At 42.9% G+C, this 12,843-nt stretch overlaps 1 protein-coding gene across 1 annotated transcript in view; it reads right to left on the minus strand.

The window, feature by feature from the left end:
• Positions 1 to 10,670, minus strand: part of MAN1A2 (mannosidase alpha class 1A member 2) — a 251,056-nt gene extending 240,386 nt beyond the window's left edge. Inside the window, exon 1 of the mRNA XM_036071039.2 lies at positions 10,519 to 10,670. Within this exon, the coding sequence (XP_035926932.1) occupies positions 10,519 to 10,589 (71 nt within the window). The 5' untranslated portion in view covers positions 10,590 to 10,670. The remainder of the gene's footprint in view (positions 1 to 10,518) is intronic.
• Positions 10,671 to 12,843: the final 2,173 nt, after the last annotated feature.

Genomic DNA, 12,843 nt, shown 5'->3' on the forward strand with positions numbered 1-12,843 from the left:
CCTTGCTTCCTGTCGCTAGTCTCAGCAGCTGGAGGGAAATAGGAGCCTATTCTTGGATTGGCAGTTTGGGTTGAAATATTCTAATCAAGGCAGCCCCAATAATTGCTTGTTGGCAGTGAGCCTTATCTGTACCTCTTCCCTACCATTTTCCATCATGGGGTCTCCAATTTTTAATAAGCAAGCTTTTTTTTTTTTCTTGTTTGGCTCACTGGTGATTTAGCAATTTTGCTGTGTAGCACTTCGGTTGATAACACCCCCAAATACCTGCTCAAGTGTTTTCAAACATTTAGCCACTCTTGCCAAAGTACCACATGACTGAAGATATATGTGAGACCTCAATTGTCGAGGCTCTAGGCTCTCCATTAACCTCCTTCAATTTCTCGTAATGCTTGTAAAGTGCTTTGCACAATGCATGACACCTAGCAAGCAATCAGGAAATGGGACCTATCGTCCTGGTTGTGTTTGATATTATTACCTCACTTCTGGCACCTGCCACTTTTGCAGGGTCTAAGTGGATTTCCTAGCCAGGGCTTAAATGTTTGTTCCGCTCATGCTATGGTTAATACCGTTGAGGAACACACCAGCTTTTGCCCCAGTCCCCCCATGGTTTGTTTCCACCAGGAGCTTATGTGTATATGGCAGGTGGCCTGCTTAGGTTTAAATCCACTGGGTGACTTTTTACCCAAGGACTCTAGTCTGACTTTCATTGCCAGTCTTGACCTAGGAAGAGGTTCAGTCTCTGTAGAAGTTCAGTATTCAAGGTAGAGAGGACAGGGCTGAAAGACTACTTTCCAGATACTTATCTCTCCAGTGAGTGCAAAATAATTAAGCTCTAGGAAGGCAGCATTGGCTTTCTCTTCCTTCCTGAAAAACTTGCCAAGCACTTTATCCCTTTCCAGGGTCCTTAAAGAAGCCCGTCTGCTGTTTTTAATTTCAGATTCTTCACTACTCACTGGCATTCACTAACAAACTGAGAATCCACACCTATATCCATGCATTAGCCTCCTACAATATCACTGCCATTTCCAAATACCAATTGACTAACTCTTAGAGGTCCTTGATACATATGTGTACGACATTGGGACTCACGAAAATCCTGGAAGGAAGCCAGAGGTAACAGTATTCAGACTTCACCAACCTGCGTGGCCTCATGCATTTATACCCAAATTGCAATGGCTCTGAGCACAGTCTTCCTGCCCTTACCTCTCTCCTGCCTGATTTGCCATCAGTCCAATCTTTCCTGGGTTCCACTCTTTAACTCTTTCCATGAATTCCTGTTGAGTATCTGCACAGATCCTCTCTGGCTGGTTAATGAAACTGGCCCTCAGAAACTACCCACCTTGATAATGCATGCTTGGGTCTCTCTCCCTGGCCCTCTCCTTCAAGGTTCCAAGTGTGATGATTACCTTGTCCTCGTTGTCTCCTCCCCATCTCATCATGTGTCATTGTCAGGGTTCTAGGACAGGGATCCTTCTGGAAGTGGGAAGAAGATTCCCTCAGCCATCTTCCCAGGGTCATATTCAGATGAGAATGTCCCACAACAAAGCTGCCTGGGCCCCAAAGTGTTACAGCTCTTTGATTGTGCTGCTCTTTCAACTCACTCACACACACACACACACACACACACACACACACACACACACGGAGGTTCCATCACAAAGCAGAGTGACTAGACTGGGATGGGTCAACGGCCTTCCTGAATATGTGTCTTCCTATTGTAAAGCCTCAACATGATTCAAATGTCTCATCAGAAAATGACCAAATGAGGGGTGCCTGGGTGGTGCAGTCAGTTAAGGGCCTGACTCTTGTTTCAACTCAGGTCATGATCTCAGGGTTGTGAGATCGAGTCCCGAGTCAGGCTCGGCACTCAGTGCAGAGTCTGCTTAAGACTTTCTCTCCCTCTGTCCCTCCCTGCCCCCTGCTCTCTCTCTCAAATAAATACATAAATCTTTTTAAAAAAGGAAAATAACCAAATGATTATGGAGAATAAAAAGCACAGCCATATTAAAAAAAAAGTCTGTTGCTCATTGCCAATGAGCTCAGTTTTGTCATGCCTAAAAAAATTGCTTAACAGAGGATATGTGCTTTGCAATTATAAATGTAACACACAGAGAAAGTCCCCTGTAGACCTCTAACCCAGTTCCTAATGTTTTCTAAATGGATATATTCCATAATTTTGTGAAGGGAAGTCACATAAATTCAGTCACAGCTTCCCTTCAACTAAATATCTCTTAAAAATAGCAAAGTAGTACCTTGCACAGAAAATCCAGTTTCACCGGAAATCAAATAGATTTCACCTGCCTTTTCATGCTTGCTTTTCTCCCCTCTTCTGTGCCTGAGATCCAGCTCTGAGAAGGAACGACAGGGAGCTCAAAGCTGTCACCTGAGCCCTGTGTCAAACAGGCTACAGGTTGCACTTTCGTGTCCATTCTTTCCATCTTTAAAATCTCAGACGTCACGTGTTTCCCTACATTAAGGTCCCCAGGTGGTAATTTGTGAATTACTCTTTACTGAAGATTGAGAAGAAACAAATAGTCCAGGATGCAGATTACTGACGCTAATCCTACTTGTTGATTGGCTGTCTATCCCTTGAGGTTGTTAAGCAAGATTGATACATAGAGGACACGCCGGCCATGCAGTCCTGTATTACCAGCAGGGATTGGCTCCAACCCCAATGCAGTCCTTTGGTGAGATCCACCTTTTGCCTTCTTTCTTTCTTTCTCTTTCTTTCTTTCTTTTCTTTTCTTTTTCTTTTTTTTTCTTTCTTTCTTTCTTTCTTTCTTTCTTTCTTTCTTTCTTTCTTTTTAGATTTTATTTATTTATTTGACAGAGAGAGAGCATAAGCAGGGGGTGCGGCAGGCTGAGGGAGAGGGGAAGCAGGCTTCCTGAAGAGCAGGGAGCCCCAATGCCAGGGCTTGATCCCAGGACCCTAGGATCAGGACCCTAGGATCAGGACCCGAGCCAAAGGCAGATGCTTAACTACTGAGCCACCCAGGCACCCCCTCTTGCCTTCTTTTTAAGGGAATGAAGTCTGCTATACAAAACTAATTTTTTTGTACTCAAAATTATCAGTCTTTTCCTTTATAACTTCTGGATTTTGCATTATATTTTAAAAAGTCTTGCCCATTCTAGGATTATAAAAATATGCATCCATGTGTTCTAGAATGTCTGTGATTTCATGTTTTACATGTAAATCTTTGATCCATCTGGAACTTATTTTGGTATAAGAAGTGAGATAAGGATCCAGTTTTACTTGCCTTTTTCTCCGCAAATGGCAAATCAGTAAATCCAATTACCATTTATTGAATAATCTACCTTTTAAAGGAGCCCCTTAAAAAGCAACTTCTCCATATACATTTTAAATATGATTCAATTTATACAAGTTCTCTATATGCACTTACGAAAGTTCTACTTAAAACATAATGCCAGAAATAGCTGTGTGATTGTGTGCACTTGTTTAAACCCCTGCTCCCCAGGTCTGTTTCTTCACCTATAAAAATGGAGACAAGAGTATCTACCTTGCAGTGTTCTTGTGAAGATTTTAAAAAGTAAAGTATGGGGTGGCTTAGTCAGTTAAGCGTCCGACTCTTGATTTCAGCTCCGGTCATGATCTCAGGGTCGTGAGATCGAGCTCCGCATGGGGCTCTGCGCTCAGTGTGGAGTCTGCTTGAGATTCTTTCTCTCTCTCCCTTTGCTCCACCCCACCCCCACATGCATGTACGCATGCGCACTCATGCTCTCTCTCTAAACAAATAAATTAAAAAAATCTTTTTTTAAAAAAGTAAAGTATGTAGATGTATCTACCTCAATAAATATGAGCTTCTTTCTGTTCAATTTTCTGTAATAAAGCAACATGGGCCCTCAGAATAAACATTCAACTTGGACATAAGACTAGGTTTCTACATTTACTTCCTGAGCGTATAGGAATAGCAAAGGGGGCCATGTCTTATTCAACAGTGACACATAATTGTTTTCCTCTTTGGTCAGGACCCAGAGAGGTACCCTATTTAATCTTCTTGGTACCAAACTTCTCCTTTTCAGTTCCACAACTACCTTAGCAAGGCAAGATGCTAGGGATAAGTGGTATCAAGCAGATCTGGGTTTGAATTCCAGTTCTGCCAGTTACCATATATGTGGCTGTTCTTGAGGAATAATTTAAAGGGGGAAGAACAATAGCCCCTATGTCACTGGGTCTTGATAGGATAAATAAGAATCCTTCTGAAAAGCAAACTGCACGAGTGTGAGAACTCCATCTTGTTAATCACAAGATCTCCAGTGCTAGAATAATGCCTAGCGCGCAGGTAGCCCTTAATAAATCAGTATCGAATGAATGAAGTAAGGAAGGAGTTATGGCATTTTTTGCAAGGTATCCAAGTTAAGTGGGCTAGAACTGTTAACTAGAGGCATCGGTCAGCGGTAGCAGACATGGTCCTGATTCCAGGAGGTATAATCTAGATCTGAAAACTTACATATGAAATATAATGAAACATGTAGTATAATTCAAGAACGAAGGGCTTTGAAGACGATTGGGAAATAGTGAGTCCCAACTGGAGAAGTTGGAAAACACTACAGAAGAGGGTTATGTTTTTTGTTTGTTTGTTGTTGTTGTTGTTTTGCTTTTAAGTTTTATTTTTCATTAAAGCAATGTTTTCAAGAGCTTGTTTAAAAAAGAAGAAAAAAACTACTGAATAATCATTTACAATTTAAAAGTAAATAAGAACCAATTATGATCATGTTTGTGAAACAAAATGCTCTATCCAATCCAGCTAGTTATTAACCTAGAAATATCTTTGAGTCACCTGGAACTTCAGACTCATGCACCAAGCTCAGTGACTCTGAGTCTAAGATTCCAGGATTGGTTTCCAGTAACCAAAGACCTAAAGTTATTTTGGGTTCAAAAACCCAAAACCTGTGGAGTTTCCCAGAAAAGATGGCAACAAAAAGTGTGGTCAGGCCTGAGGGATGGGTATTCCAAAGTAGAACACTCCTACAGACCATAATAATTGCACTGATAAAGCATTTCCCATCTTAGAATATACATTCAGATGTATTTGTACATAGCTCCAAGCCTCATTTTCTTTGTGGTTCTTTTTTTTAAAATTTTTTTATTGTTATGTTAATCACCATCCATTGCATCATTAGTTTTTGATGTAGTGTTCCATGATTCATTGTTTGTGTATAACACCCAGTGCTCCATGCAGAACGTGCCAGAAGAGGGTTATGTTTAAGCTGGACCTTAAAAGAGAATAAATTTTCTTAGAATAGATTTTCCAGGTTGGGCACAGACAGAATTTGGAAATTATTTGGCATATTCCAGGGCCAGAGCTTTGAATGAGGGACAAGAGCACAAATCTGGTAGGAGAAAAAGTAGCTGGAAGGTAAACTACCATGGCCTGGAATGTTCTGTTGTAGTGTTTAAGACAACACATAAACTTGAAGGTTTTTGAGTTGCAGAATCATAGAGACAGGTTCAGATTATTATTAATATTATGTATTATTTATTATTTGTATTCATTATGAAGAAATCAGTATGAAGGATGAATTAGAAGGGGAGAGGCATTTAAAGGCTGTTATAACAGCTCAGGGGAAAAGTCGTGATAGTCTAAAGTAAGGAGTTACAGAGGAGAGGGAAAGAAGGAGAGATATGATAGTGACAGGGGAGTAAGGGTCTGACGTAGCTAAGAGTCTGTCGGCAACTAGGCTGATGGTGATGTTGCTGCCTGATGTCAAGAATACATGAGGAAGGGATGCCTGGGTGGCTCAGTCGGTTGGGCATCTGCCTTTGGCTTGGGTCGTGGTCCCCGGGTCCTGGGATCGAGCCCCGCATCTGGCTCCCTGCTCAGCGGGAAGCCTGCTTCTCCCTCTCCTCCTCGCTTATGCTCTGTGTTGCTATCTCTGTCTCTCTCTCTCTCAAATAAATGAATAAAATCTTTATATTAAAAAAAAGAATACATGAGGAAGAGCAGGATCGGCTTAGCCTCGGAAATGTTGAGCTTAAGGATGTCTTTTGGATCCTTTGCCAGAAAGAGGCGATTGATGCCCCAAAAGATGTCAGAGCAGAAGAAATGGAGATGTGTCAACAACGCTTCCTCATTAATGAGATGATCAAGGTTGATTTTCTAAGATGTTTACAGTCAACATAATATATGGAAATAGAACCATCTCAGATCGATAGGGAAAGATGAATTACTTAATAAATAGTGTTGGTGAAATTGGCTGGCTATTCAGTCAAAAAAAAAGAAAAACCACGGCACCCCATCTCACACAGGACACAAAAATAAATCCCAAATGACGTAAATGTGGAGCTGAAAATCTAAAACAGTCAGAAAAATATTTAGGTGAGGAATATGTATGTATCTAAGTATACACACAAACGTATATGTATATGTAGGAGATAGCAACACAGAGCATAGCAATACATAAACACATTTATATCTAAATTTATTTCCATTTCTCTGTGTATTTATTGATCTGTGAGCTTACGCCACTACATCAGTTCAACACCACAGTGTTTGTTCTTGTTCCTCCCATTCCTTATTTCTAATTCTCTTATACAACAGTAAGAAGCCTGGCTCCCATTATTTTTAACATATTTATTTATTCAGTCAACTCCCTGTACGTTGGCTGCCCCTTCCCTGAATAGAGTCCTTCCCATCCTACTTGGGCCCTGACACCCACACCAGACAACCCACCTGAATAACGCTTTGCGCCATGTAACGGCTTTAGGACTGGATTGTTCAGAAGGGGAAAGAGAAGAGGAAGAGGAAGGGAAAAGAAGAGAAGGAGAAGGCCCTTCTGTTCTTTGTCTATTAAGTATGTATCAGTGGGGTTCACCTTGGCGATTTAGATGCCATACGAAAAATATATACCTTGCAGCCTCACAGTGTGGCCCAGCATAACCCAGACAGTCCAACCATGGCTTTTTGTTGTTGTTTTCAGAACATATGTCCAAGTGATCTGTTTTGAATGGGACATTACCCTGAAGTGATGGATTAAATTATCAATGTATTGCCCATTGGCTACAACAGAAAATGAAGAAAATAAATACCAATTTTTGCCAAATCTACCATTACATATATGATGGATTCCATTCCATTCAACTACCATTCATCACACACTTGCTGTGCTTAAAGTATTCTGGGGAAAAAGAAGGACGTATTTCCCAGGCCATCAGTGATGTCCAGAAGTTTACAATCTCACTGGGGAAATGAAACACAGAGACTTATAGCAGATAGATAACACAAATCAAAAATAGCAGTTCAACACAATACTGGCACAAGTTGGTGCCAAATGCCCGATTCTCATGGATCCAAGTGGATGAAGACGTAATTCCTGCAAGCGTGTCTTATCTAGGGCTGGGCCCCAACAGAATTAGCTTACCCTGGTCGGTCAGTTTGAAGAGTCACCCTTAGTAAGAGGGAGACAGCCGTAAGGGCAAGGATTCTTTCAAAGGACATTTTATCGTAACCACTTCTTCCCACCAACCGAATAAAAATTGCTACTGTCCCATATTATGCACAGAACCATCTGCAAATCCTAATGGATCATCGCCCCATTCCCAAATAGAACAGAGTGTATGATCCCAAGGCCTCCAGCATTCAGACTCCAAATGAGAGCATCGCCAGGAAAAATGAACGTGAAATTCTGACAGCCTCCCTTTTCATTTTATTACATAAGTCATAGAAATTCTTTTTTAGAAATGATACGCAGGCGGAAGAGCAAACATCACCCACCATAGTCTTACAAGTTTTAGAACAAATACTTCCAGAAATTTCTTTCTACGTATTTGTATAACCTCAGGTAAGCTATATAATCAATGGCTGTGTGTCAGTTTTCTTATCTGTAAAATAAAAAAAAAAAATAATATTATCTACCCCATGGAGTGATTGAGGGCAAAACATGAGTTAATATACACAAAGTATTTAGAATAGTAATGGTGCATAGTAAGATCTATAAGGTAATATCTATAACTAACATTTGTCTATCTAGATTCAGCTATATATTTTTATAAGATGGGGAGGAAATATTCACATTTCTTTGTAGCTTGCTTTTTTCATTTAATGATAGAGCATGAACTTCTTCCCTCATGTGACGGTTTTAAAGACTGTTAGATAATTTGAGTGATTTTCCAAAAATGAAAAGTAGTGTAGGGAATGGGTGCTGGTCCTGCAAGGGTATTTGTTTAAGGTGATGAGCGAGGCTAGAGCAAGGCTTGAATTGAATATTTCTCGGAACTACAGGTTTGGAAGCGCTTCTTGGATATAATCTCAGATCCTGACCGCTGAGCACAACCTCGAAGCCTCTCTTGCTCAATAATTTTCAGAATGTTGTTGTGGTTTAAACAGTGAAGCCATGTCTCGCCCAACAAAACAAAACCTTCCGTGGAATTCTACCCAGGAAGTGAAACAATTCTAAAACAACCACAAAACATAAATTGAGTTTGTAAGTTCAAGTGTATAATGTTTGCTTGCTGTAAAGCTTATCGGTAGGATCATTAAGGCTGTCTGGGAGAAGCTGGAACTCCAAGGACACGGGTGATAATTACAGTCTTATGTCAACATCAGGTTCCATGAAATGGGAGAAAACGTTTGTGAACTCTTGTAGCCCCAGTACCGAAGTATTACAACCAGTATTCCTCCAACACCCTTGTCTTACAGACAAGAAAATGAAAGCCTAGAGGTATCGCATCCTGCTTGGGCTTTTAATATTAAAAATAACACATAAGGGGGCGCCTAGGCAGCTCAGTCGTTAAGCGTCTGCCTTCGGCTCAGGTCATGATCCCAGGGTCCTGGGATTGAGCCCCGCATCAGGCCCCCTGCTCCGTGGGGAGCCTGCTTCTCCCTCTCCCACTGCCCCTGCTTGTGTTCCCTCTCTCGCTGTGTCTCTCTCTGTCAAATAAATAAATAAAATCTTAAAAAAAAAATAACACATAAGGTAAATACAGTTTTTAAAAAAAGGTTTTAAAATAATAAATAAAATAATAAGTAAAATAATCTGGTAACAGGATGAAAATATTTTACTGAAGAAAGGGTCTGGAACGGTTAAATGTATGACCCACAAAATACAGTTCTTTTGAATTTAAATGATTGCCATATAGTTCTCCAATTAATAAAAATGGAAACGGTCAGTTAATGAGGCTGCTTTCTTTACTGTTTTGTATTTTCCTCGTAGCTTGTAAGCCCCGAACTGTGCTGACTACGTAGTTTGTATTTTATTCCATTAGTGGATGTAAAGATTTACTGATTATCTCTAATAATTAAATCACGCATTTCAACTTAGGAATCAGCCGTGGGATTATGTAGGGGATGAGTATTTCTGGCAGAGAGAACAGCAACCGCAGAGCTGGCTGCTGGGAGGGAGAAGTGGTCTCTTCCCTCTGGGGTCACCACGCTGGGATGACTCAAGCTGGACGCGCTCCGGCCACCTCCTCCCTTTCCCACTCCTGGTTCCCTTGCTCCCACCTCCTCTGCCATTGGAAAGAATAAGGCAAATACCCAGAAGAAAGCTGAAGGACAGAGAGGGAAATAAAGATGCAGGGCCGGCACCTGACAGTTCTTTCTGACTCTCAGGGATCTGGGGCCAACTCCTTCCTGGTCTTCCTGGTTAGAGTGCCCCCTTTTTGCTCAAGGTCATTTGAGTCCAGTTTCTGTCTCTCACCCGAAGAATTCTGACAATTACAGCAGGTTGAAGGGGAAAAAGGAAAGTCCGTTAACAGGGACACACCCAGGGTTAACCCTGACGCGCCCAGGGCTCCCTGCGGAACTCTTCCCACAACTAGAAATGGAGCTATGTGGGCCACCGGAGATGTCAGTTTCCCCCACGAAGAAACTTACTATTTGTAAATGTTTCAGTGACCGCCCACACTCGCTGCCTTGCCTCCAGCGGAGGTGTGCCGATAAACTAGATTCCAGAAGGGGGCGTGGGGTACAGGGGAGATGCTGCTTTGTAGCGCTCGGCACTTTCTGTTCTATTCATTCTCCCCCAGGGCAGACTAAGCTACCTGCGGCTTGACAACCAGCTAGCAAAATGCCTGACTATGAGAGGGTTAGGGCTGCCTTCAGCACACCACTGCTTCCCTGTTTTTTTCTTCAGACACTGTCTCTCCTCACCCCTCCCTGCTGGTCTCCATCACCCTCCCTCTCTGCCACGTATTTACCCAGTTTCACCTAGAATTTCCTACCGACCTCTGAATCTCACCAACATTTTCAGTCTGTCCCATACCAACAGCACAAGGTTACTGGAAAGAACAGAGGCTTTGGAGTCAGATTTAGATTCGTGGCCTTGAGTAAGTTACATAATTACGTTGAACCTCTGTATCCGAATCTATGAAGTGATAAAAAAAAAAAAAAACCTGCCACCAACAACAATGCCTCCCTCATAAGGGATATCAGGAGGACTATACGACACAATTGAGCTAAGAAATGTCAAGTTAAAGCTTTTCTCCTTCCCACTGCCTTCAGAGGGAGTGACAACCCCGCCCCCCACCTGTGCCCCCAGCGCATCCCCAAGTGTTCTCACCGCTTGGCAGGGCAGGTATCTCTCCCATCACTCAGAGAGCTCCTTGAATGCAGGGGTTTTGTCTTACTCATCTTCCTACCCCAGATCCTAGCCCCGCGTCTGGAACATGGGAGATGCCCAATACATAGGAAAGGAATGCTGTCTTTCTTACCCACTTCCTATTTGGTCACAAGAAGGGCTGGGACAGAAAGGATTGGGCTGGAGAAGGAAACGGGAGGAAGAGGTTTGGGGACACTGGAGACTCGCTGGTCTGGATGTGGGCCACCAGCGCAGCAGTTGGGCCAGGGTGGGAAGGATCTCCAGGAGAGCCCAGTAGTTAGCATATGGATCACCGAGCTCTCTCGCTGGCCCAGCTCGTTAGTCGACTTGGTACACAATGCTGAGCAGAGCCCAGGGGAAAGATAATTCACTCCACAACATTCGCTCTTCCTTCCTCTCTTGTTTATCTTCGTTGCTGGGGTGCTCATGTCATATCTTTCAGTTTCTTTCACTGAATGCCTTTTTGGTTTAAATCTTTAAGTTATTTTTTCTTTCCTGTCCTGGAGATACATGAACCAGAGCCAATAAAGTAAGAGCTCTCCTTTTCCTTCACAGCTCTGAAAGCTTTACATAAGTGTTTCTTCACTTCTATTTTATGGCCAGGACCAGATGCAGAAGTGCTAAAATATTTTGATAAGAGCTGTCCTGGCAGTACTTCTTGCTTTTACAGCTATCCAGAGGGAGAGAAATAGCTAGGAAGTCAGCCCACAGAGAGGAGAGAGAGAAGCTATGAAATGTCTCTACGGACCGAGATTCTCAATTAGTTTCCAAGATCAGTTGGATGAGGAGAGAAAGAAAACGTGTAGGCCATATCACTGTCTAAATGAAAAACAGCACGTCAGTTTGAAGGCCATAATAATCCCTAATGTTTACGGGGGTGGGTCCCTTTGAAGTTTAGAAAACGTTCTTATACACGAACCGATACTCTGAGAACTCACGCGTTGCACTCACGTTCCCCGACCACATAGTCCCTATAAGGTAGGAACCATTGGCACCCTCATGGAAACATTGCAACTAAGTCCCAGAGAGGTTAAGTGACTGGCCCAGAGTCACGTCGCTGGAGAGCGGCGATGCTGGAGTTTAAGCACTGTGCTTCACTGCCTCTGGTGTGTTCTGCAGGGCAGGGGGCAGGGGTGCAGGGAGGTCAGGGAGCCGCAGAGGGTCACGCAGAGCCACATCGCCGGGCTTCAGTCCTGGCATTCCCCACTCTGCCATGGAGTCACTGCCTCACTCTGAGCCAAGCGTTTGCCTCATATTCTTTTCCACCTTATAGCTTTCCCTTCATTCTGCCCATTCTTTTGTTTCTCTCCATTCCACCTCACTCTGCCCTCTCTGTGTCCTTTGGGGAGGGGGCTCTGCTTTCATCCCTCCTGCTGGGTTCCACATAGGTGACTGGGTTTCACCTGATGCGCCTGACCCCGGTCCACCTGCATGCAAACATTAACTCACTTTTATTCCCCACCACAAACCTGGAAAGCAGATGCTATGATTATCTTCATTTTACAGATGAGAAAACCAAGTCACCTTACTTGCCCAGGGTCACACGGCTGGTTGGGAAAGAGCCAAGATTCTCGGCTGGGCAGTCTGGCTTCAAAGCCCCATCCTCAGTCATTCGGCTCTAGCTGCCTCTCATTCGGGCCTTGAGTGTCCCTCTCTCTGTCCTTCAGGATACGTTCTTACCCAGCTTGGCCCAGATGTGGTGCTGTGGCAAGCATAGTTCTCCACTCTTTTCAGTCTGCCATGTGAATTTAGACAGCGTGGGCTGGGACCCTGGGAAGGGACTTTGGAGAAAGGAATTTCTATGGGCTACAGCTGAGATGAACTTAAAACTCAGGTTTTCTGAGTCTCTGAGCCTGGGTTTCTATTTATTCATCAGTTGGTTCGTTCATCAGCCTGATGCTGCCTGCTACCCGCTTGAGGAATAGCAGCAGAAACTAAACAATTAGGCTACTTAAAGGGTGGGTTCATAGCGACGAAATAAACTATTTAGTGAATCGGCCATGATATGTTTGCAACTAGAGAAAACCATGTCACTTTCCAAAGGGAGAGAGGAAATCAGCCCGACAGAAGGGAGGATAACTAACATGGGAATAGTAATAAAATGAAAATTCTGAGTCCAATTTCCTTTGGTGAGATGTATTAGATTTTAATCATCGAAGCCAAATGGCTGAAACCCATGGAAAGCCAGATCAGCGAAATTCTGCCGTGTATTTGCTTATGTAAGTGTCTTCCTTCATTTGCCACTAGACTAAAAGCGCCTTGTATATGAAACTGAAGGTTACTCAT

The sequence above is a fragment of the Halichoerus grypus genome, chromosome 5 (assembly GCF_964656455.1).
Source record: "Halichoerus grypus chromosome 5, mHalGry1.hap1.1, whole genome shotgun sequence".
Classification (NCBI taxonomy): Eukaryota; Metazoa; Chordata; class Mammalia; order Carnivora; family Phocidae; genus Halichoerus; species Halichoerus grypus.